Source organism: Apus apus, chromosome 1 (assembly GCF_020740795.1).
Source record: "Apus apus isolate bApuApu2 chromosome 1, bApuApu2.pri.cur, whole genome shotgun sequence".
Classification (NCBI taxonomy): Eukaryota; Metazoa; Chordata; class Aves; order Apodiformes; family Apodidae; genus Apus; species Apus apus.
In genome coordinates this window covers 60841032-60863271 of record NC_067282.1, presented here as the reverse complement: position 1 = coordinate 60863271, position 22240 = coordinate 60841032, and the positions used below count along the sequence as shown (strand labels likewise).

The 22240-nt window shown below is 38.2% G+C and overlaps 1 protein-coding gene and 1 long non-coding RNA gene across 5 annotated transcripts in view; one reads left to right on the top strand and one right to left on the bottom strand.

The window, feature by feature from the left end:
• Positions 1–49: 49 nt before the first annotated feature.
• LOC127379865 (uncharacterized) lies at positions 50–4395 on the top strand. The gene is made up of 2 exons (XR_007888379.1): positions 50–141; positions 2722–4395. It is a non-coding gene; the product is annotated as an uncharacterized LOC127379865 (long non-coding RNA).
• CUL4A (cullin 4A) overlaps positions 3848–22240 on the bottom strand; it is a 42432-nt gene continuing 24039 nt past the window's right edge. For 3 of the 4 annotated variants that reach the window (XM_051608051.1, XM_051608052.1, XM_051608053.1), the window contains 10 exons: positions 20783–20975; positions 19294–19398; positions 17476–17586; positions 17050–17135; positions 15937–16044; positions 14620–14733; positions 13326–13431; positions 6750–6922; positions 5745–5897; positions 3848–5444 (listed from right to left, as the gene is read on the bottom strand). In XM_051608051.1, coding sequence (XP_051464011.1) covers positions 5349–5444; positions 5745–5897; positions 6750–6922; positions 13326–13431; positions 14620–14733; positions 15937–16044; positions 17050–17135; positions 17476–17586; positions 19294–19398; positions 20783–20975 — 1245 coding nt within the window. In that variant the 3' untranslated portion in view covers positions 3848–5348. Of the gene's footprint in view, positions 5445–5744; positions 5898–6749; positions 6923–13325; positions 13432–14619; positions 14734–15936; positions 16045–17049; positions 17136–17475; positions 17587–19293; positions 19399–20782; positions 20976–22240 lie in introns of those variants that run through there. The other variant, XR_007888378.1, reaches the window with a different exon arrangement.

Sequence of the window (22240 nt, the reverse complement as noted above, 5' to 3'; positions counted from 1 at the left end):
GGGCGGGGCGGGGGGAGGGAGGGGCCGCCTCGCGCCCCAACGGCCGCCCCCCGGGGCGCGGGCAGGTGCGCGGGGCGGCGCGCGGGCAGGCGGGTGCGTTGCCCTGTGTCACTCGTGTCCCCTGCGGGCGGGCAGAGGAGGGTAGGAAGGGGTCGGCAACTGCGGTTTGCTGCCGGGTTTGGCGTTACCGGCCCTGAGTTTCACGGCAGGCCTGGGCACGGTCACCCCGCGTGGGACCGGTCGGGTCCCCGCCGCCCCGAGGCGGGGCCGGGTGGCGGCCTGCGGCCTCTGGAGCGGTGCCGCTCTGCCCTTCCCGCCTGTGTGCCGAGCCACGGCAGGGGCTGCTGGCGGCTCGCGGGTGCGTGGTCAGAATTAAGTGCGCTTTCACAGAGCTTCTCATGTTGCTTAATGTTTCTGTAAACAGGAATTTTAAGAAATCCTTTTCTTTTCTTTTTTTTTTTCTAAGAAAACTAGAAGAGGTTAAGCTAGTCTGTCAGCGTCCTGGAAACGTAGGTGGGGCGCCCAGACCGTTTGGTCACTTTGCAATTCAGTGCTCTTTCTTATCAAAGCTGGAAAGGATATTCTTTCTTCATCTGTAACCTCAGAAGTACTTATTTCGCTACTGAAATCCTGTTTCTGGTATTGTTGGAAAGCGTGCCAGTTGCAAGGTCCTTCTGCTTTCTCACAATGACTGCCGTGTCATCCCCTCTCCTTGTCCCCATCTCCAGATTACTCAGCTCTGGGACAGAATCATTTGTGCTGCCTTCATACATTTTTGCTTAGAATTGATTTGTAATGCAATTTAGCTGCTACCAGCTGCTAAAGTCAAGTCCAGCTGCTCTAAACCTGATGACCTTTCCCTGGTGCTTGTCTCAGTTCACTTACGCTGCCTATTTCCCAAAAACATCCTGAAAGTTAGTTGCTCTCCAGAATGGCTTGGGGATCTGCCTTTTTCTGTGGTATTGCTACAAGCGTTGCTTTCTTAATGCTGCATATTTATCTGTGCATTTTTTAGAGATGGCATTGTTTTATTTTAGCTTGCAGCGTTATTTTATTTTTCCTGCAGCGCTTCTAGCAGTCTTTATTCTTGCCATGTGTGGCCAAAAGCAGAAGTTAGCTTGAACAAGGACGTAAGAAACAGCTCAGGTCAACTGTTTGAATGAGTCATCTGCAGAGGAGTTGAGGTTAATAGAGGTGGGACATTGGTTGTTCTCATTTTTTGATCACTGTTTTTGGAACCTGCACTGGGAGTGGAGGAAGGTCTGTGGGATACTTGAAGTCTGCCAGAAAACAAATAAAGAGAGGGAGGCCCAATATAAGGTTTAACCTTGCTATGCAGTAGTCTGCCCTTCTGGAAACTGGTAGGCATCTATGGATTGAAAAATAACAGATACTTGGGTAACTACCAATTAATATCATTATATAAATTGCATCAAGCCACAATATTGTGGCATATTGGTAAGTAAAGCACATAAGGCCATCAGCAGAGAATTATATTGATCTTAGATGCTCTGGATCATTAGCTTACTAAGCCTTTCACGGGGGTGTAGATGCTGCACAATAGCCAGTTTCCATGTTGTTGCCAGCAGAATTATTACCAGGGTGCTTGTGAGCCTTTCCCAATGGAATAGTTCTTACACAACCATGTTGACCATCAGCCTCACTGCTCAGTAACTTGCTGGCCAACATCAAAACAAATTCGATGGTGGGGTAAGACAACCAAACAGGAAGCTACAGCTTCTGTAAAAGCTCAAATATAGATAGACAGTCTGGAGATCCAAGTCAGTGCCATCACCGACAGAAATGTAGTCCATACCCAGCCCCTGTGTGTTTTGTTTGACAGAGCCACTATCTAACCAATTTGCATAGAGTTCCAGATTAACCAGGGTACAACTCCTGGCCCTGCAGAGCCATGGGTGCAGAATGGCTGCTTATGGGGAAGAACACGGGAAGTACCCACAAAATCAAGGAGCCGTTACTACAGTCCAAACTGTTCTACAAAGTTGGGGCAGAATACTTGCATGGAAGATAGAGTACAGGCTGGGAATTTTTACCAGGGAAGACTTTCCATGAAACATGACTCAATTTTTCCTGTAGCCTTTTGCTGCAAATTATCTGACCTCACTGGGTTATTTTATTTCTGAAGAGACATGCTAGGAATAGATAACCAAGGTTATAGTACGGAGTCCACTCTCCCTAACACACCTGTTGAAGATTGTAAATATACAACTAGGTCTATCTGCATAACAGATCAATGCACTAAAGTTGCCTGGAAGGTGATTTTTTTTTTCAAAAACGTATAGCACAAGGAAAGGAAGGAAGAAGCTGCAGCAGACCAGGGGAATTGAATGGTAAACCTAGGTTCCAATAAAGGAATGCAAGGGAAGCTAATATACAGGTGTAAGAAAACAGGACACAAGGAGTGGGCAGGAAGGAGGCTGTTGGTGGCTAGTAAGGAGAGCTGTAAGGGCCAGACGTGGGAAGTGCCTGTGAGTCAGCCATCAATCTGCATCCTCACACTTGCTTTCTCTCAGCAAATGTTGGCCTAGATGACAGGGTGCCACATTCAGGACAATTGCTTTTTAAATACATGTAACATACGTCTGGATGAGGTACCTGAATGTGTAAGTCAGACTGAATTAAAGGGGGAGAGTGTGGTAAGATTGGAGAGAGCCCCCACCTGTATCCCAGATGCCTGTTGTTCTTTTTGTCATTCCTTAGAAGCTGCTACACAACTTGTTCCAAGGATGCTGAATTGCCAAGATCCAGGTTTTCAAGCCATCTTCTGAACATAGATGCACTTCAGAGGAAATCTGTTACTTGCTACAGCCTGACAACTTCAACACTGGGTGATCTTCCAGGAAGAAATCTTCAGCATGCTCTGCCCTCTGGGCACAAATACTAGCACAGGGGGCAATGTGAGCCAAATAGATGGCATCAAACCAACAACTGGCCCTGGTTGCTCAGCTGAATTCCATTACCATTTATCAAAAAACAAAACCATGCAGCTCTACCATGCTGACTAATAAACTAACTGCTTACCTGTTTGGTTCAGCACATACAAAATCTCAGGAAGAGAAATTTGAGGAAATGAAATTAAAAATGAGGACCTAAGAAAAAGAGTCATTAGCACCTGGCCTTTTGATCTCTTTTGTAGTTTTTGATCCTCTAAAGCCACTTTCAGACCCATTTGGAAGACTGGAAATTTTCAGAGATTGATTGTTACATTCTCTGTAGTTTTATGGGGTGAGGGGAGAGGTGGAGATCCACAGCTGGGATAGAGAAAGGCAGAACTAAGCAGAAAAGCCCTCTGCAGTACATGCTGCTTGAGGTTATTTGGGGGATGTGGGAGAGAAGGGTACAAAGGCAGACATCACAGGCTTCATTATTTCCACTGCTCGTGGAACAGCTTTTTTAATTGCTATACCAGAGTAATTTGAACAGTTGAAGTCTATGTCAATTAAGAAAAAAATGCACATCTCAGCATTTTTAATCAATTAACATTGCTTCTTAAAGGCAGAACCTTTTCAGTCATCTCCAGAATAATACCACTGTTTTTAATCCATTGTTTAAAACCACTGAACCAGGAAGTTTGGGTTCCAAAAGGGAAGACAGTTCACATTCACTGCTCCCTATCAGTTACTGCATACTACTGCCAACCTTCTTTGTGGATAAAGCCTCTGTCCATTACATGTCTGTGAGGCACTGTTTTAGAAGTCTAGTATGATGAATATGATCAGCTTCCATATGCATGGAAAGTGAATTACAAGGTAAATGGAATAATTAACACTAAAGAACACACCACACAAATACACGGAAATGCCATATTCTCACAATGGCTAAAAAATTATTATGCATCAAAGATTTTATTTGCATTAACTGAAGATTCAAATATTAAAATAAGTCTACATTAAATTACAATATTAAATATATTTTAAATACAATAAACTAAATGTGTTTAGTTTCTAAACACAAAGGGAACAAAAATAATTCAGAAGAATGCAATACATTTAATGACACCAGATGACAGAACAAGGACTTCAATATGTAAATCCACAAGATGTCAACTCTTAGCAATGTTTACTTTAAGAAGAGGTGGTGGCCTTTTAATTGAAGCACAAAACCCATATGACAAACTTATTAAGGTATCTCTCAAGAAAATATTGCTCAGTTAAATTCTCATTTATGTCATGATCAGAACTCCTTTGGTAGCTCTTTTTCAGAATGGAACACACCAGTATGCAAATCCAGGAAATAAACAGTCTTGTATTACCACAAAAGTTGTCTTCCATATAGTTACAATTATCAAACAGATCTACAGTGTCTTTCACTCTTGAATTCAAATCAACTTACATATATATATACAGTATGTAACAAAGTACTCACAAAATCCTTAGTCTTTCAAGAAAAAAAAAAATGCTATGCTTTCACAATATCAAGTCTTTTTTAAAAAAAAGGTTTTGTTTTTTGAAAGTGGAGCACACTGTACAGTAGGTTCCTTGTATGTTACTTTAAAGGCAAAACTAAATGTTACGGCAATTACATAAACAGTGATAAACACCGGCTGCCCTAAAATGAGGTAGGGCCTCTTTGACTCAGATCTAATCTTTGCTACCCAAGCCAGTAGAAGTAGTAATAAAATAATACTCCATATCTTAGCTAAATAATCCAACAACTCACTACACACATGAACGCAGTTGTCCTCTTGGCACTTCAAGGATCTCACTTCAAAACCTGATTTATCCAAACCAGACTGAAGTTCATAATAATTTGAAAACAAATTAACTGAACACAAGTTTAAGGGTTTTCATGGTGCAAAATTTCAAAAATTCCGTGTATTTCAACAACACTGCTTGTACATAAGTGTTCATCAATTAAGCATTTTTAAAAAGTTACCCAAGTTGTCACCATAGCTAAAGAATGCAGCATACAGGGTCTTTATGGATGCAGTTAGGAGCACATAAATGAAGAAGCCAGACTCGCATCCATCACAGAAGTATTTCTCACACAGGTAATTTTAACTTCCCATCCAACATCAATGACAGTGTTAAACAAAACTGTAAAACTAGATTTTTAAGAACTCAAAAGAACAAAAGAGTAACTAGAAGAAAATAAAAATATGACATTTAACATTTGTAGGGAGTCTTGACAAGGATGATCAATTAACATGTCATTTTGCTTTTCCACAGCAGTGCATGCAGCTGGTTGAATAATATACATCAACCTGAAATCTGCTAAAAGGAAAGTCTGGAACAGCATAAGTATTCGGTGTCCTGAAGATACATGTGGATGATTTTGGTTTTTATTTTCTGGGATTTTTTTTTTTTTTTTAAAGTAAAATATTTTCTTTATGCAACATAGTGGTACTGGTTGGGGTTGTCTTTGTCTCTCTCCATATAGTCTCTGTCAATGAGAGATTCAATCCTCTTTTTCAAGTCTCCAGGCTACAAGAAAAGATGAGATTAGCAAAACAGTTAAAAATTTATTCAGATCTATATAACATTTTTAAAAAGTAGGACTGGTAACAGTTATATATGAAAACGTGCCATAGTAAATATCTAAACATAATTTTCTACTGATGCTCTGGCTTATTTCTGTTCACACACTCATTTTAATACCTTAACATTTGGATTTGATTCAGGACGTATTTCACATTTCTTACTCTTATGGACCCAACAGAATGGAAAAATATATTACAGAATTTTAGATAATACTCGGATGGTTTGAAAAACAAAACCAATTACCTTTACGGGAAACTTCAGTTGATTATACAATTCAGAAACAAGGAGATTATGACCAAGAGTCTTCCTCATCTTCATTATTCGTACAATAGCAGCGTCAATCTGATACTGTCTGTCTTGAAAGACCCTTTCAGTTGTGCTGACCTGTTCCTCGACCTAAAGAATGATAAAACAACAGAGATCATATCACCTTTTATTGCTACTTTTTATCAATTATATTTCTATAGTTAGCTTTTCCAATGAAATGAAACTCAAAATCTTCTTCATCTTTGAGACAGACGCATGCATTAATGCATGCTAAGAACACAGTAATTCTGAAACATACTGCTAAAGCAAGCCAAAGATAAAGGATAATGTAAAGAAAAAAATAACCTCTGTCTTATTTTAAATCTGATAAAGTGAACAGTCTTAAAAACTCACTTCAGGTTTTTGAGAGAACACATAATAGCCCAAATACAGCAGTCTTCTGTATCAAACTGCTTAACTCCAATTTTACTTTTAGGGATTTTAATATGCAAAAGGCAAAAAGGAAAACAAGTCAATGTTAATTAAAACATGTCACCAGGTCTCAAGAATAGGTATTCAAGTACAAGAAAGACATACACTGCAAAAATAGGGAAAACTCTGACTTTAATAGCTCCCTTACCTGCTAAATAAAGAAGTGATAGGGTGACATTTGATTCATGAGTTCAATACAGTACCAATACTTCAGCCATCCCATGAAAACTTGTAAGATGGACTGAAACATTTACAAGATCCTATCAGTTTAAAATACAGGCATTTAAACTTGCCAGCACAAGAAGGAATCTTAAGTTCTTTCGATTTCAGTGAGTTTTAAAATCTTTATTACCTCTGTGAGTCATCCTGACTAACAAGAAAGTTGAAGATCTGTTTCCTTTCTCTATACGCAAAAACTACGAGAGGAAATATATAGATTCTGTATCTTTCTGTGGGACACACAAATAAATAGTTAATATGAACAGAATGAATATAAAAATAAATACATACTGTTTCTTTCATTTGGATTTGGTTGATCTTTATTCTGAACAATTTATGCTTGAAATCACCATTAAAGATGAATTTATCTCCATCTTCTACATCCTTGCCCTTTGGATTTTTAATCAATACTCGTGCTTTTCCACAAGCTAAAGACTGCAAGGTTCTTCTTAATTCACTGTCCTCTGTGAAGTTCAAAGTACGAGAGAAAGCAGAACAGAAGATTAACATAAAGAGTTTTATGTGATTAATTTAGAAATACAATTAAAAACTTACTGGTTTTACATTAATACCTTCTTTCAGCTAAGTTCCAGTTAGGTTAGGTACTTACAGCCTTCAAGCTTTTAGTCATAGAAACAAGTGGATCAGGAAAATTTTATCTAGTAAGATTTAAAGCTGAAAGCTTTGGACAAATTGGACAAACAGATAAAATGAAGTCTAGAACATTCTAATAATTAGGTTCAAAGTCTTTTATCGAGATTTTGCATTAAAACTGCTTCTGCAGTCTCCAGAACTCTCCTGAACAGAGTTTTAGTCTAAAAGTTGAAAGAAAGGTTTTGCAGTCCAGTACTGAAGTGCAGTGTAGCTGAGTAAAAGATTGACACTATTATTTTTCTAAAACATTTTAACTTTCAGACAGATGGACCTTTTCCTTTAGTTAAGTTTCCAGCTCTTCTATGATTATGAAAACAACCCTTTAAACCATGTTGACCAAATAGGCATTTATGATGTTTCACACTTTTTGGGTGTTTCACCTTTGATAAATGCAGACTGTTGGGTTATGGTTTTGTCCAAAGGACGCCGTTAAAAACACTCAGGATACTTTGGAGCTTTGCTTCTGCCCTGCATGGTAAGTTGCAGGTTATGGCAGTATGGCAAAGGGAAAGAATATGCAATTACCAATCCATCCCTGAAGTAAAAACTACAGCTCCTAGAGGCTTTCTTGATAATGAGAAAGGCAGGTAAAAACATGGGAGTATATTTGGACAACACATCTCAGAGATGCACACTGACCAAAGGCAAGGTAACCATTCTTTCTCTGAGTGACAGCTTATGCACTGGCTAACTGCAGTCGTGTCCCAGGGACAACCTCATCTCTTTGAAGAGTGTGGCGATAATTTATTGTAACACTGACTGTAAAACACAAGTGTCAACTACCCCAGTTAATGCAGATGAAGAGAGTGAAAACCTAAGGGGGCAGAAATCCATGGGATGTTTTGTTTGAGTTTTTGGTTTGGCTTGTGTTTGTTGTTGTTGGGCTTTTTTTGTTTGTTTGGTCTTTGTTATGTTGTTGTTTTTTGGTTTTGTTTGGTTTGTTTTTTTTTTTTTGTAATGTAACAATCACCCATTAAGTACTCTTCTAGTTAACATTAAGAAAATTCATGTGAGTGTGATTTTCTGACTTCCCAAAGTGTATGTATTTTGTGCTGGGTGGCAATGGAATATAAAGATACAACAGACAAAGTCTAACATGCACATAAAGACCAATTGCCCAGTTTTAATATCATGAGGTTTTGATATCCAGATACCTGCTTACTTTAATTGTAAGACATTTACAAAACTAACTTGTAATACTATAAACACAGCAATGTAGCTAATACTGCAGCTGCATAAATGAGTGCCTGGACAGCAGAACCACAGAATATATCATATTCACCTCTGTAAAGTATATACTGTCCTATCCTGCCAAGTGCAGCACTAAACACAAATTGCAAGGTTTTATTTTATGAAATCACTTCCTTAAGTGACTGGAAGTTTTACATCATAGTATCTTACTGGTTTCTGCCATACTAACTGGTGACTTCCTTACATTAACTGCAGTATGACTCTTGAGTGAAACAAATGACTGGCACTACATTCCATTGTAGTCAGCAGGGAGCTAGGAAGACATGACCAATAGACCTCAGGAGCCCCCACAAAAGCACTACTAAAGCTGTGTCAACAGGAGAGTACCAAACTTGCCAATATAACACTGGAAAATCCCAAATGCTTCATACCTAATTCCAGTACATTATTCATGATGCTTATATATTAAGTCATCCACAGGAACACATCCAATAAGCAGAACATAACTTACTATCACCTTCATAGTGCTCTCAATGAAAAAAAAATAAATCCATGTACATGCAAGAAGTTGGGGGCTGGCTCAGTGAGTTGATGCTTGAGAATTAGTGCTTTAAGACCTGCCATTAATCTTAGGCAGCTAACTTGGCTTCAGTGGAGAACAACAGCATTGTATGTTATATGGATCAGATCAAAATGTCTGCCTTTGACTTGGCTAGTCACAGATGGAGAAGCTATAAGATGCCTGAATTCTTTTACTGTGAGGGTTACTGAATTCACTGTTCATCGTCTCTAAGCCATTCATAATCCTATAGACTATTGTATTTCCTTCTTTTCACCTCTCTCCATACTATCATGCCCCGAGTTTAAGAGATGAACTCTCCATCCTCTGCATGGGAACCATTCAATAACATCCATATGCTTTCTTAATCTTTCTTTGTCCTTATTTAATTCTACTATACACTTTTAGAGATAGGATAACCTGAAATTCATGAAGTATCCAAACACAAGCACACACAAAGCACAACAAAGCTTTCTGTTTGTTCTCAGTAACTTCCCTGTAAGTTACCAGTATGCCATTTGCCCTCCTGATAACTGATGAAACCTCCAGTTGGGTGTTTTCAAGGGACACAGTGACACACACAACTTCTTTCTCCACACAACTTCTTTCTCCAGTGGTTGTTATCTAACAAAGCCAGTGGCTGATGTGGCTAAGGTTATTTCCCCACTACAGACATCCTTAAACCCATCAACATTGGATGCGATTTATCTCCTAACGGTTGAAAAGTGTTAGATCCTTTTAAAATTTTTTTATAAGTTTTAGATTTGACCTTCCTAAGGAATCAGTATCAAATTCTGTCACATCAGTATTCATCTTCTTCAGAACCTTAATGACTATATTCAATAATACCTGGGGATCCAAATAGGAGCTTCCTTTCACTATGAAAGGTACCCATACATTTCTACCTGTTATGTTCAGTCTTTTAATTAATTATTCACTCCAAGAGGAACCTCTTTCTCAAGCCATGAAAACTTAGTTTATTTTAGAGGTTGTGAGGAGCTGTTATCCAGAACTTTTTAAAACCCAAGTGCACAATTACAATTGTGCATATGCTTTCCAACTTCTTCAAAGAACTTGAAAGGGAAATTATGCGTTATATAAATTGTGCTGGCTCTTCCCTAATATACACTTATCCATGAGCCTACCAGTTCTGATCTTCCCAATACAGACCTGCTACTCTGCAGTAATCTGCAGAATTACTCCATGAACTTAAAAAAAAAATAATAAAATAGCATTGCTCTTGTCACTTGCCATTCTTATCACATCAAAGCTCACTTAAATTATAAACTAGACAAACTAATTCAGTATTTATACTGGAAAGTTCCTGTAAAGCTTCTGGATGAATATGACCAGTTGGTGGTGGTCTAATTTACTGACCTGTTTGAGACCCTTTATTGACCCTTCCACTTGCAGTATTTTATTCTGCCCTATTGCATGGGGGTGGCTGGCTATGCTCTTCTGCAGTAAACACCAATGTGCAAAGACTGGGTAACATCTCATAATAGGGATTCAACATACATGTTTGTTAAATGAAAACTGCACAAGGCTTCCACCACGCCCCAGAATGAGCTGGCACATGTGAACATGAAAGTAAAGCAATCTTCACAGCTGGGAGTTTCAGTGTCCTTTTCAGTGCTCTGTTTAGAACCGAAGAATAGGCACCCTGAGTCAGGTCTATCTAGCCTAGCATCTCATCTCTGGCAGTGGCCACAAGCAGGTGAGCATAGGGCAGTATGTAAGAACAAAGCTAATATAGCTCTATATTTCCCTGCTCTTCCTCCTCTCCTCATCCTACTGCTCTTTAAATTTCCAGTAATTTAGGGCTCAGGGACTTCCTTAGCCAGAGGTGGTTTCTATGCATTGAGAAACCTTCAGTGTTTTGCTTTCCCTGAACCTGTCTCCAAGGATTCTGTAAACTTCCAGCCTTTACAACATGCTGTTTAGTTTTCTGTTTACCTTTTGGTCTATTTAGTTTAATCCTAGCACACTTAGCTGTTCCTTCTAAAGAAGCTGTCCCATGTCCTCTATTTTTATTCCCATTCTCTGACCTCTTCTTGGGTCTACTATGTTATTTATAGATAGTGGAGGGAGAAGTCAGATAAACCCTACTGACTTTCTAAAACATTTTTAGTGTTCCAGCAGCTTTAGATTGCGCCCATTGGCCTTGTACAGGCTCCCCCTATTTCAAAGGCTTTCCTACTTCCTAATAAATCTGCTCTCTTCCATACATCATTTTTTTTCAAGTGTACATTGGAATTCTGCCTGCCTAGCCCCACACATGGTGTTTAGAACAGTTAGAAACAGTTTCTGTGGCAATCCTGATGGCCAAGTTTTTCCTTCCAGCACTTCTGCCACATTCTAAGTTATTTGTATCCATAAGCCAGGAACTCTGGTTCTTCCAGGTAGCTCTCTGAGAGTCTGGCTCTTGGGACCTCTGCCCTTAGAGGTCAATTCATCAAACAGCTGCATTACAAATTCAGCTACTTTTTCTAACAACTGAATCTGTTCTTTTCCAACTAGCCAGGATACCAGGCTTTGGAGGGTACTGCTGAGTAAAAGGATCATCCATGTAAGAAGGCTAGGGAAGACCTGTTCACAAGGGCGTGTAACGATAGGACAAGGGGTAATGGTTTCAAGCTAGAGAAGGGTAGATTTAGGTTGGACATTAGGAAAAAGTTCTTTCATATGAGGATGACTGATCACTGGAACAGGAACACTGGAACACCTAGAGAAGTGGTGAGGGCCCCATCCCTGGAGACATTCAAGGTCAGGCTTGATGGGGCTCTGAGCAATCTGGTCTAGTTGGAAATGTCCCTGCTTATTGTAGGGATGTTGGACTAGATGACCTTTAGAGGTCCCTTCAACCCAATACATTCTATGATTCTATGTAGCAGGAGGCAGAAAGGGTGCTGTGTGGGACCTATTTCCAAGACCACTTCTGGCCATAAAAGTTTCCTCTCCTTTAGAAATAGAGACTGCTAGATGGAAATGAGAACCTCTCTAAAGCAGCTTCAGACAGCTCCCATGTACAGCCTGGCAAGACATAGATTTTATGTCATCCATCCTGGCCCCACAGGGACCCCATGGACCATGAACTGTCCTCATTACCTGCATTCCTACACTATTTCCCTACAGGGGAGAGAAAGAGAGATGTGGCACTCAGTGCAATGAGATAACGTAATATAGATGGCTCCCAACTATCAATCAGTCCTATCCAGCTGCCTTAAAAGCAGTCTACTGAAATCCTTTCTATTGTGCTCTAATGGAATGGATTTCCATTCATCAGATCTTATCTGTTGCTGTCAGGCAGCCAGAATGCAAGTCTGAGGTACAGCAATAAAAGATGAGAAAGCAGGATCTGTAGCAGGCTTGCGTGAACTTTTCTTTGGCCTGTAATCATTGTACTCCAACCTAATGATCCCCTCTGGACCATCCTGGTACTTATTGCTCACATGGGCATGAGTTTTCTTCAGCTCCCTTCACATTAATGGAGTGGGTGACTAAGCAATCAAAAGATTTGAGGCTGAGAAGTTGGAGCACTCAGACTGTACTGCCTTCTGCAGTGCATCATTCTGCCACAGGGATTCTTGATATTCCTATTTTCCAATACTTTAGTAAATATATTTACAGTATTTTAGTACTTGTATACACAAATACTTTTTCAGCAGCTGCTGTATTTTGTTAATCTTAAGATTCAACATGTGAAGGGCTACTGGGTATGACCTGCTGGTTGATGCAGAAACTCCAGAGAGTAAAGAGATTATAACATTGTCTTCTTTAATGCCAGTGGCTCTACTTCAAGGAAGTGTAAAAATTAAAAAGAAATCATGCAAGAGCTTAAGAACACAGACAGTAGATACTGCAGACGGTTAAAAAGAAAACTACTTTTCCCCAGTCTTCTTTGTCCTTTCTGCCTTCAGGTTTCAAGTGCAGGGGGAGACAGCTACAAAGTATACACCCTAAAGGATACTGCTCTTCCTAACAAATCAGATCTAATGTGAATGGGGCACTCCTGCAGCAGTCGGAAAACTGGTGGGCAAGCTCTCAGTACTCCTCAAATGAGAATACTCTTTTGAATCACCCCCAAATGAGACCATTCTACAAAAGATCTTTTTCAAAATATAGTATTTGGAACTGCAATAGAACAAAAATAATCTGCACACAAAATAATCTGTATCACCACTTGAATTTTAAGAATTTCAACATCAGACTTCGTAAATCTAGTAGTAGTATCATACACCATATAGCTGTTACTATTAATTTTATGAAGTATCTGTTCTATCTACACTAAGAAGTACCAGCAGCGCATTTTCCTCATCTGTTTTGGTGTCTATATATGATTGGCTCACACAGTTTTTCCTTATGATTGTGGCAAATTTCTTCAAATTAAGCCTTTACAAACCAAATTATAATTGGCAATTGCTCAATTAATACATTTAAGAATCAATAAGTATTCTTCTTACCTACACCAGTGGCCATTTTTATTTCTTCAAAACTGAATTCATCTCCTTCATTAAACATAAGCAACACTAAAGTCTGAAAGAGCGACACTTGAAATTCTTTCTTTCCCTAAAAAAGAAACATCAAATAATTATAATATTCAGAGCATATTCTATTGTATTACCCACATCTGACAAGTAACAGAAACACAAAACAATACTTTTTTTTCCCTATTTCTAGAAGAAGAGATGTGCATTTTAGAATGCCTAGCACACAGAAGAATCTGCCCGACTGCAGTATCAAGGAAAAAATATATTTTTAAAACCTCTTTTTTAGCTCCTCTAACAGTAGCAATGCAGCACCGCAGAAGCTCATTAGAATAGGCTTATATTTACTTCACATCATTTACTTCATTTTAACTACAACATATGAAACTCCGGCTTTGCCGCCATCAATAGCAAATCTCTTCATACTTCACCCAAGTTTCACTTTATAGAGATGAGCAAACTAACACAAAAGAATTACTGGCACTGGATCAAATATGAAAGAAACAAAAGATAATTCTTTCTTTACTGTGATACAGAGTGACAGTAATGTCTGTAGCAGAATGTTTGTACAAACAGGCAATGAAAAGGAAAGAACTCAATGTCTTCAGACAGCTGTAAACACTTCTGTCGATGGATGACAAACCCATCCATCTCACTGTTCCATGGTGCCCAAAGCTCTAAGTTTTACTAATTCATTGTGACTATGAAAGAATCATTTGGAGGTTTTTTTGGGTCTTTGCTCTGGCTCAGTTAAGCTGCATTATTAGCAAGATATTCCATGAAACAAAACCAAACCACATTAAGAAACAATGTGGTTATTTAAGACTTAAGTAATTCAACAAGCATTTAAATTTTAACCACAGTCATTATTATCACTAACATCCTTCAGCCTCTTTTTGCATCAGCGAAGCACTGAGTGTCACCAGCATTTCCAAAACAATTCCATACTAAAAATAGGAAGATGCTGTGTTTTTTCCCTTTATTTCCTGCTTTATTACAACTTTTTCTTTGAATGAGCAGCAATTCCTATCGCACAAATACAAATGTTACCAAAAGGCATCTCACTGTTGTCTTCCGTTAGCTAGGAAGTATTTCATTTTAATTATAAAAAGCCTACTTTCTATACAAAATAACAGTATAGAATTGTGATTGTTTCTCCTCAAAAATGTTGGCACCTTTATAAAAAAAGATAATTCCATACATTACTACATTCCAAATAACTGACTCAAATTTTATCCCAATGGGCTAAGCACGAAACAAGCAAACTTACTTCCTTAAATTCTGCCTTTAGGACAGCATGCCCCAAAGTGGTCTGCCACTGAAGCTTTCGACCACTGTGTTTTCCCAGGTAAAAGGTTTTAAATACCTCTTGAAGCTTTATCATCTGTCAAGCAAAGAGGGAAAGAAGTTTGTGTTATACCAGTGAGGTGATGCTGGAGGATTTCACACATCATTTCTTTAGTTCTCCTCAACAACATTTAAGAAGTGTTTTTCTGTAAAAACCTAAATCCAAAGAGCAAAATTCTGTTCTCAAGTACACCAGTACTGTTAGGCACAGTATAATATAAGCCTCAGTTCAAGTATAGCTTTTAATTCCCCTCCCTTTTTTGGGTCTATTTGTTTAAAAAACAAAACAAAACAAACTCCCTGTAGAAGTTTTTAAAACTAAAAAATAAATATGGATTTTGTCCTGGACTTTGAATCTGACCAAGAAACCACAGGACAAAAAGCATAGATCTAACACCTACATACTGACTATTACCATCTGCTCCCAAGTTCTTCCTTTAGCTTGTCCTATACAGATTAAAGTGTGATTCCAGTACTTCATACTCTCTTATTTCCAAATAAGGGGGTTTTACCCTTCTATTTTCATGACGTGTTGCTTGGGTTGGATCCTTCCAAAGTAGTCTCTTACTGAGGAAAAGATGCCACTGGAGCAAGAGCACAAAAGCTTCCACAGCTCCTGAACTGATTGGGAACCTTACTACCATCTTTGGCCTCTGAAGTGCTGCCCATATTTCAGATCAAATAAGGTATTGCATGAAATAGGACTCCATGTTTCAACTTAAATCGCTATTCATAGGAGCTTTGCAAAATCCTCTCAACTTGGAAGCAATCTTTTCCCAGGCAAACCCCATTTAAATGCAGGAAGTAGTTTTGTGAGACACGTTGCAGAGAACAGAGGAAGGATCATACAGAAAAAAGAACATGCAGTAACATAACTATTGGCTAGATCAAAATGCTTAACCAATGTAGTTAAAGATTGACTATATTAAGGTGCACTGTCAAGTTTTAAACTTCTAACTGCTTAGCTGCAATGTTAAATACAACACTGATTTAATTTTAAGACTAATTTGAGATTATTATTATTATTACATTACTATGATTATTATTATACAATCACTGCAAATAAGTGGGTTTATCCAGTACACTTTATATTTTTGCAAATCTGGAATCTTTAACATCAGTTAAAACTTATTAAATATCTAGCAGAAAAAACATTAAATGAAGGCATTACTTCACCCTATGAAAGTGACTATGATTCCACTCCATAAAGTACATTTAGAAGGGGAATTCAAACACTAACCTCTGAGTTTAAGTGGACTTCCATAGGAGTATAAGTTGGCCAATACCCCATAGTTAATATATTTACTGTCAGGTCTATATTTCCTGGGTCACTTTGGTTCTGCATATACTAAAATAAAAGAAAAAAAAATCATTCATGTATACTATTTGCATGTTAAGTTAGAAAATATATTTAAATCATAAATTTAAACTTGGTAGAATAATGAAAATTTTCTGAAGGCCATATCCTTGGTTAGACACACTCTACCAAGATTTTGAATTTCACTACTATTAATTTTTCCCATCCCCAGTTTCAAAACTCTGCAAGAGGTTGGAAGTAAAAAGAAAAGTACAACTTGCCTTGAAGTATCCTAGACCACTGTCTTTATAGGGTATTAAGGTCAAAGGAACTTCAATCATATGCAAATAAAACAAAAGAGAAGCTTTTGATCAGAAGACAGGGTAAGAACCATAAGAACACAAGGATCCCCTGGGACATGTCTAACACACGTGTTAGACAACACATTTTCTTATGATTTGAGCATTGCATCAGCCAAGCCAGACTGCAAAGTCTGGGACAGAAAGTCACTGGAATATTTTATTAGAGGAGCAGGTGTCCTGGGCCAGATTTCTCCCCCAGTATCCTCTCTTCAACAAGGCTCCAAAACAGGTACACCCAGGGGGAAGTGTAACAACAGGGCAAGCTATACAGTATTTCCTTAAAGCAATCCTTTGGTCATTGGCAGGTTGGAAGTTTTGGGGCTGACACATACATGGTCTCTATGCACTTAGCAACCCACACCGGAGTTTTTCTCAGTTTTTCATCAGAGAAGCAATGGTTTACAGAATGAAGAAGTATGGACTTTAAAGGATGTAAAACAACTAAATTACTATGGGGTATTTAGACTAAAATTTACTTTAAAGGAATAAAACTGTAAAATAAGATTATATCTGAATTGATATACAATAAATAAATTATGTTCTATACACAGAACTATAAATAGACACCCTTAGTATGACTAGGACCTGCTCAAAAGCTTTTTTGTTTAATTTTAGCTTAATCCAAAGTATAACACCATTAAGTACTTCCCAATCACTACTGAAAATTTAGTACACAAACAGAAGCTAAATGTACCTGCTTAAACTGAACCATGACATCTTTTGACAGTTCCATGTCCTTGAACATGCCTTCCAGTTTGCTGGTAAAAGCAGCGCCACATTCTGTCACACAAATTAGAGCAAAGATCCCACAATTACAAAGAAGCACAAAACAAGCAATCAAGGTTTAACCTGAGACAGTTGAGCCAGATTTGCCAGGGTCCAGAGCACCCACATGTAGGTACATGTTTTAAGGATTTTGCTCCTCTGTAGGTACATTAAATGAACCAATCACATATCTAACGAGGTCAACCCTGTATCTCTTCCTGAGCACAATGCAAGCTGTGATATGCTCAGCTGTTACTAAAAATCTGGCTTTTCATTTTTTAAAGCATGAGAAAATAAGGATTCCAATTTACATGCAAAAAAGTAATAAAAATTGAACACATCTGGAGACTCCTACCGTGCTTCAGCTTTGACAACATGGACTTCTCAGCATCTACTGATGCACTTTTTCCAACCAGCAACCTTTTGGCCAAGTCCTTCTTATAAAATGCTTCAAACACATCTTTACCTATATGGAAATTGAACCAAAAAATAAAATACAAATTAAATTATACATTCTGTATGCATTACTGCACTTCAGGTTTGTGACACAAGCCTTTCTCATGATGTATTAATCAGCAGAACAATACTCACTATGCAACAGCAAAGAAGAACATATAGACAACTAGTTCTTTTTATATGTGAATTATTTTCTTAACACATTTTGCAAAATGTCTACTCCCTTTTTTTCCCCCCTAGGAATATAAGCTGCCTTGTGTTTTCCATTGGATCAGCTCTAAGCCACATGTAATGATTCTAGGGTCCAGAACAACATTCTCCCTCCAGTGGTCTAACTAATTAAAATTAAAGAAAGGAACATGGTTCCTATGTATTCAAGAAATAACCTCTAAAAGCCTGAGGTGAAAAAAAGGTGAACTCTTCTCACTGCATTTGGCAGTAACCTTTGGAAATAAAAAAATCTCATACAGACACCCACGAACTTTCACACCTTAAACTACAGTTTCCACAAATCTTTTCTATTGATAGTGCGAAGGTATCAGCAAGTTGTTTCACTTTAAGGTGAACAAATTTACTGTAACTCAAGGCACTCTTTCTTCTGCCTACAGCAGCACCTCCCAATTCCTAACACCTTCCAATGCATCTGTAGCAATACCTCTGATAGACTCCATCCCTTCCTGGTACAGTGCTGTGTCATGACACACCATCAAGGTACTAATGAAAAGTCTAGTGCTCTGAAACTAACTGCTAGTTATCATATGCTCTTAGAAGGACTCCTACACACTAGATATTTCAAACTAAATTTGCACTTCTATCTCAGTGCTATAAAAAAATTAAGATCAAGAGTTGGACAAAGTTTCAGATTAACAGAAATTAATCTCTTAGGCTGTCTTCATCCACTGTCTCCATCCTTTGCATTTGACAAAAATAATGATGCAAATTCTACTACTTTGTGACTGGTTTCTTGTCTGCTTTCCCATTATATTGTACTTGTTCGAATTTTATGAGGAAAGAATCACACAGATCTCAAAACAAACTAATACAGAACTGAGTAGTTCCTGCCCCAGCCCAGCATACATGTCCCACTTCCCTCAAAACAGTGACCATATATCCCTGCTGGACACAACCACATTTTTTTCTGATACCCAACCTAGCAAAAAAAAAAAAAAAAAAAAAAAAAAAATTATCCTAATACATTCAAGAGTTTTGCTCAGATAGACACATATATTAGGGAAGTGTATTTCACAGGCAGTAAAACACAGAAATAACATTTTCTCCTATCATTCCAAGCCCTTCTCCAGCACAATGAGAAGAGACAGGTGATTAGTTGCCGAGTTTTCATGTACTTTGCACCTACAACTTACTGACGTAGGCAGGGAAGAGAGAATCTGTGCTAATCTTTCTGTTCTCAGTCATTAAATGAGAGGTTGTGGCTACAGATACGGGTAATCTATGTGAAAAAAACAACAGCTTCCACCAACAGCTCTAACTCTTAGGCCTCCACTAAAGGCTCTGTAACTTGCCAGACTCCATATAACAAGTTTGTTCTCCCTGTTGTATTTATTGTGCTCCTTCACATGTAAGGCAACCTGAATTTAAGACCAAGTCAAGCAGAAACTCATGCCAGAAAAGATCTCTTGCATTCAGAGGAATGCAGTTCTGCTAGAAGCAAGCAAAACAGTTTCAATTCCATCAACTGTGAACTGGTATTTCTTACCATGAATGAATCTAAATATTATCATGATTTTGTCAAGGATTCTTTCCAGCTCTTCATCTGTTGCTTCTTTATTACCAGCCCTTAATTTGGAATCCACGTATTTTGCTACAAATAAATAAAAAAAGTTTAACAGCTTAAAAAAATATATCTAAAATAAACAACATAAGCTTCTCTCACTTCAAATTTTACTGTATGTTAAAATAAAGTACTAATTTTTCTATTTTCCCTTTTCCTATCCCTATGTTTGGTGGAATAGGAACTCTACTGTACTACTGCCATAACAGAAAAATACCACAAAACAGAATTATCCAAGAAGAAAACCCCAACCATATAATAATTTCAGTTAATGAATTAGAAATTCACACATTTTGTGTTGTAGTCATAGCAAGCACTTTCCTTGTTGAAAGACAATGTGTTGGAAGTGTACAATGCACATGAATGTATTTTATGAGAAACAGAAACAAACAACACAAAGAGGACTGTATTTTTGTAGACTTTTGCTACACCCCTCCTGCTCCCTTGGCAGGAGCACACCAAAATTTAAACAGGAGCAATGCTTTCAAGTTAGTAGCTTCAGAATGCCAGAAATAAGGTTAAGCCATGAGTTTAGCTAAGTATTTATTAAGCCACATTAGTATCCTTATACAACCTTCTGCATAAGAAGAAAACCTTTGCAGGAGCTGAAACACCATAGTCCACAAATGACAGCAGCTCCTATCATGGCTTTAACCTCTATCACTAAGTTGTGCAACTTGTCCTACAGAAAGTTGGTTTTGGAAGGAAGCCACAAAATAATTTGAATGAAGGCAAAAGGACAGAGGGAAAAAACCCACAATCTAGGAGTGGGATCCTCTCCTGCTGTAAAAGGCCATAGCTCCAGTTGCTGCAGGCAAACAGAGTTTTTGCCAGACTAGGGGTAATCCCAGACACAGTATTTTTAAGATGCTTTTATTATTTCTGCTCTTAATGAGCACTAGTTCCCTCTTCAAAGTAATGACATTTTTTTTCCTCTAGTAAAACTCGTTTTATCTGAAGGCTTTAACATTGCTCTCCATACGTCAGCCTTAAAGGCAGATGGGATGTACTTACTCCTTTCTGAGACACCTGTAAGATGCAGAGAACTCCTCTACTACCACAATTACAGTTTCCTTCCTTTTGCTACAGCTACTCTTCCCCTTAACCATTCATTCCACTCATAGAATCATCATTACGCTCTCTGAGCAGTTGTTAGCATCAGGCACCGTGCAGGAAGCAGAGGGACAGCAGAATTTGGCATGCTCCATCAGGATACTGTACACATGATTAACAGCACACCCAAGCTTTTCAAACCTGTAACACTCAGGTTAAAACTTTTGCCTCATATCCCAAAACCAAGTCTCCTAAAGCAGAATGCATACTGCTTCACTATTGCACTAGCACACTCAGCAGCATTACCTTATCATGCTTTCTATAGATTTTTGAAATATTTTACAGAAAAATATTTGTGTACCTATCAATTCTGCAGGCTTATTTGGTCTCTTGTTGATAAATGTTTCAAAGGACTCCTTCATCAAGTTTATAAATTTTTCATTTTTCTGAAAGCACACTTCTATGATATGGTCCACTTTATCCTTAAAATCTAGTAGCTCTTGCACCATATCCTTGTCCTTTTCAGGATTAACCACTATTGTTGTCCCAAAGTTCTGTAAAACAAACACTTTTCATAATAAAATACTTTCGAGTGCTACCTATCTCCCCCAAAAGACACATTCACCCTTGTAAAATTTATCATTAGAAAGAATATATTTTTTTACAGAGCTACTTATGTGACTTCAAGTTTCCAAAAAATGAGATGCATTGAAATTTAAAATAAAAACCCAAACACACATTAATGGATTTCAAACATCAGTGTTTGACTTTAAGATTATATACATTTAAGACAAAAGCTAAAAAAAAAAATAAAAATTACACAGTAGACATGACAGTATGATGTGCAAGTTTAGTTAGATATAGAACTATATGATGCATGTAAAAGAAATTACATGGAAATTGCCTCAGAAATGTTAAGTGTAATGGAAAACTGCACACTTTTCCTTAAATCCACTAGAGAGCTCTATTGATGGAACAGGTGGCAAACATTCCACTGCTTATCGATCCAAGATTTCTCCTTCAGCAAGGGCTTAGAAGCCAAAACACCCAGCTGACTTGCAATAAACCAAAACTTTCCCACTTGCAAGAAGCAGCCATGGTCTTGACTTTTTCCCTGATCCTACATTTATTATCTTAAAGTCAGAGACACAATACCATTTGTCAGGTGAACCAAAAATATCCTGTAAGGGAGGGTTTTAACCTATTGGACAATTTACAATTGCTTAGTAACACTGACCAGCACCCTAGACAGAATGATTAGTTTCCCAAGGTGAGGAAGAGGAATATCTGCTCAGTAACAGCAGAACAGTATTCAATGGTGTATTTTCACCAACTAAAGTATGTTAGCCACAACAAGAGTCAAAATTAGATGGAGAAATCCCTCCCAAACCTCAGAATTTCCACTTCAATATCTAATTATCCACTGTGATCTTTCATTAAGAGCCTTCTCAAGCAACGTTTCAGAGTGAAGGAAGACAAATACAAGGCTGCCCAAGGTCCTTAGATTCAGAGCACAGATTGACTGAACGATTTGTGTTGGAAGGGACATCTGAAGATCACCTAGTCTATCATATCTTACACTTCGGACAACTTCCCCTTCATTAACACAGAAGATGGACCTCTCACAGTCTCTGTAAGTTGTAAGTAGCAGGGCATTCCCCCCTATTTTGCAAATGTCAAACCAAGTTACAGCACACTAAGTGGGACATCTGAAATCATAAAAAAGGTGACTACAGTAGAGCACAGACCTCCAACCCAGTCAACTGGCATGCTCTGTGTGCTTTTTCTTACGCTGGCTCGCAAGATAAAAGTTCTTGAA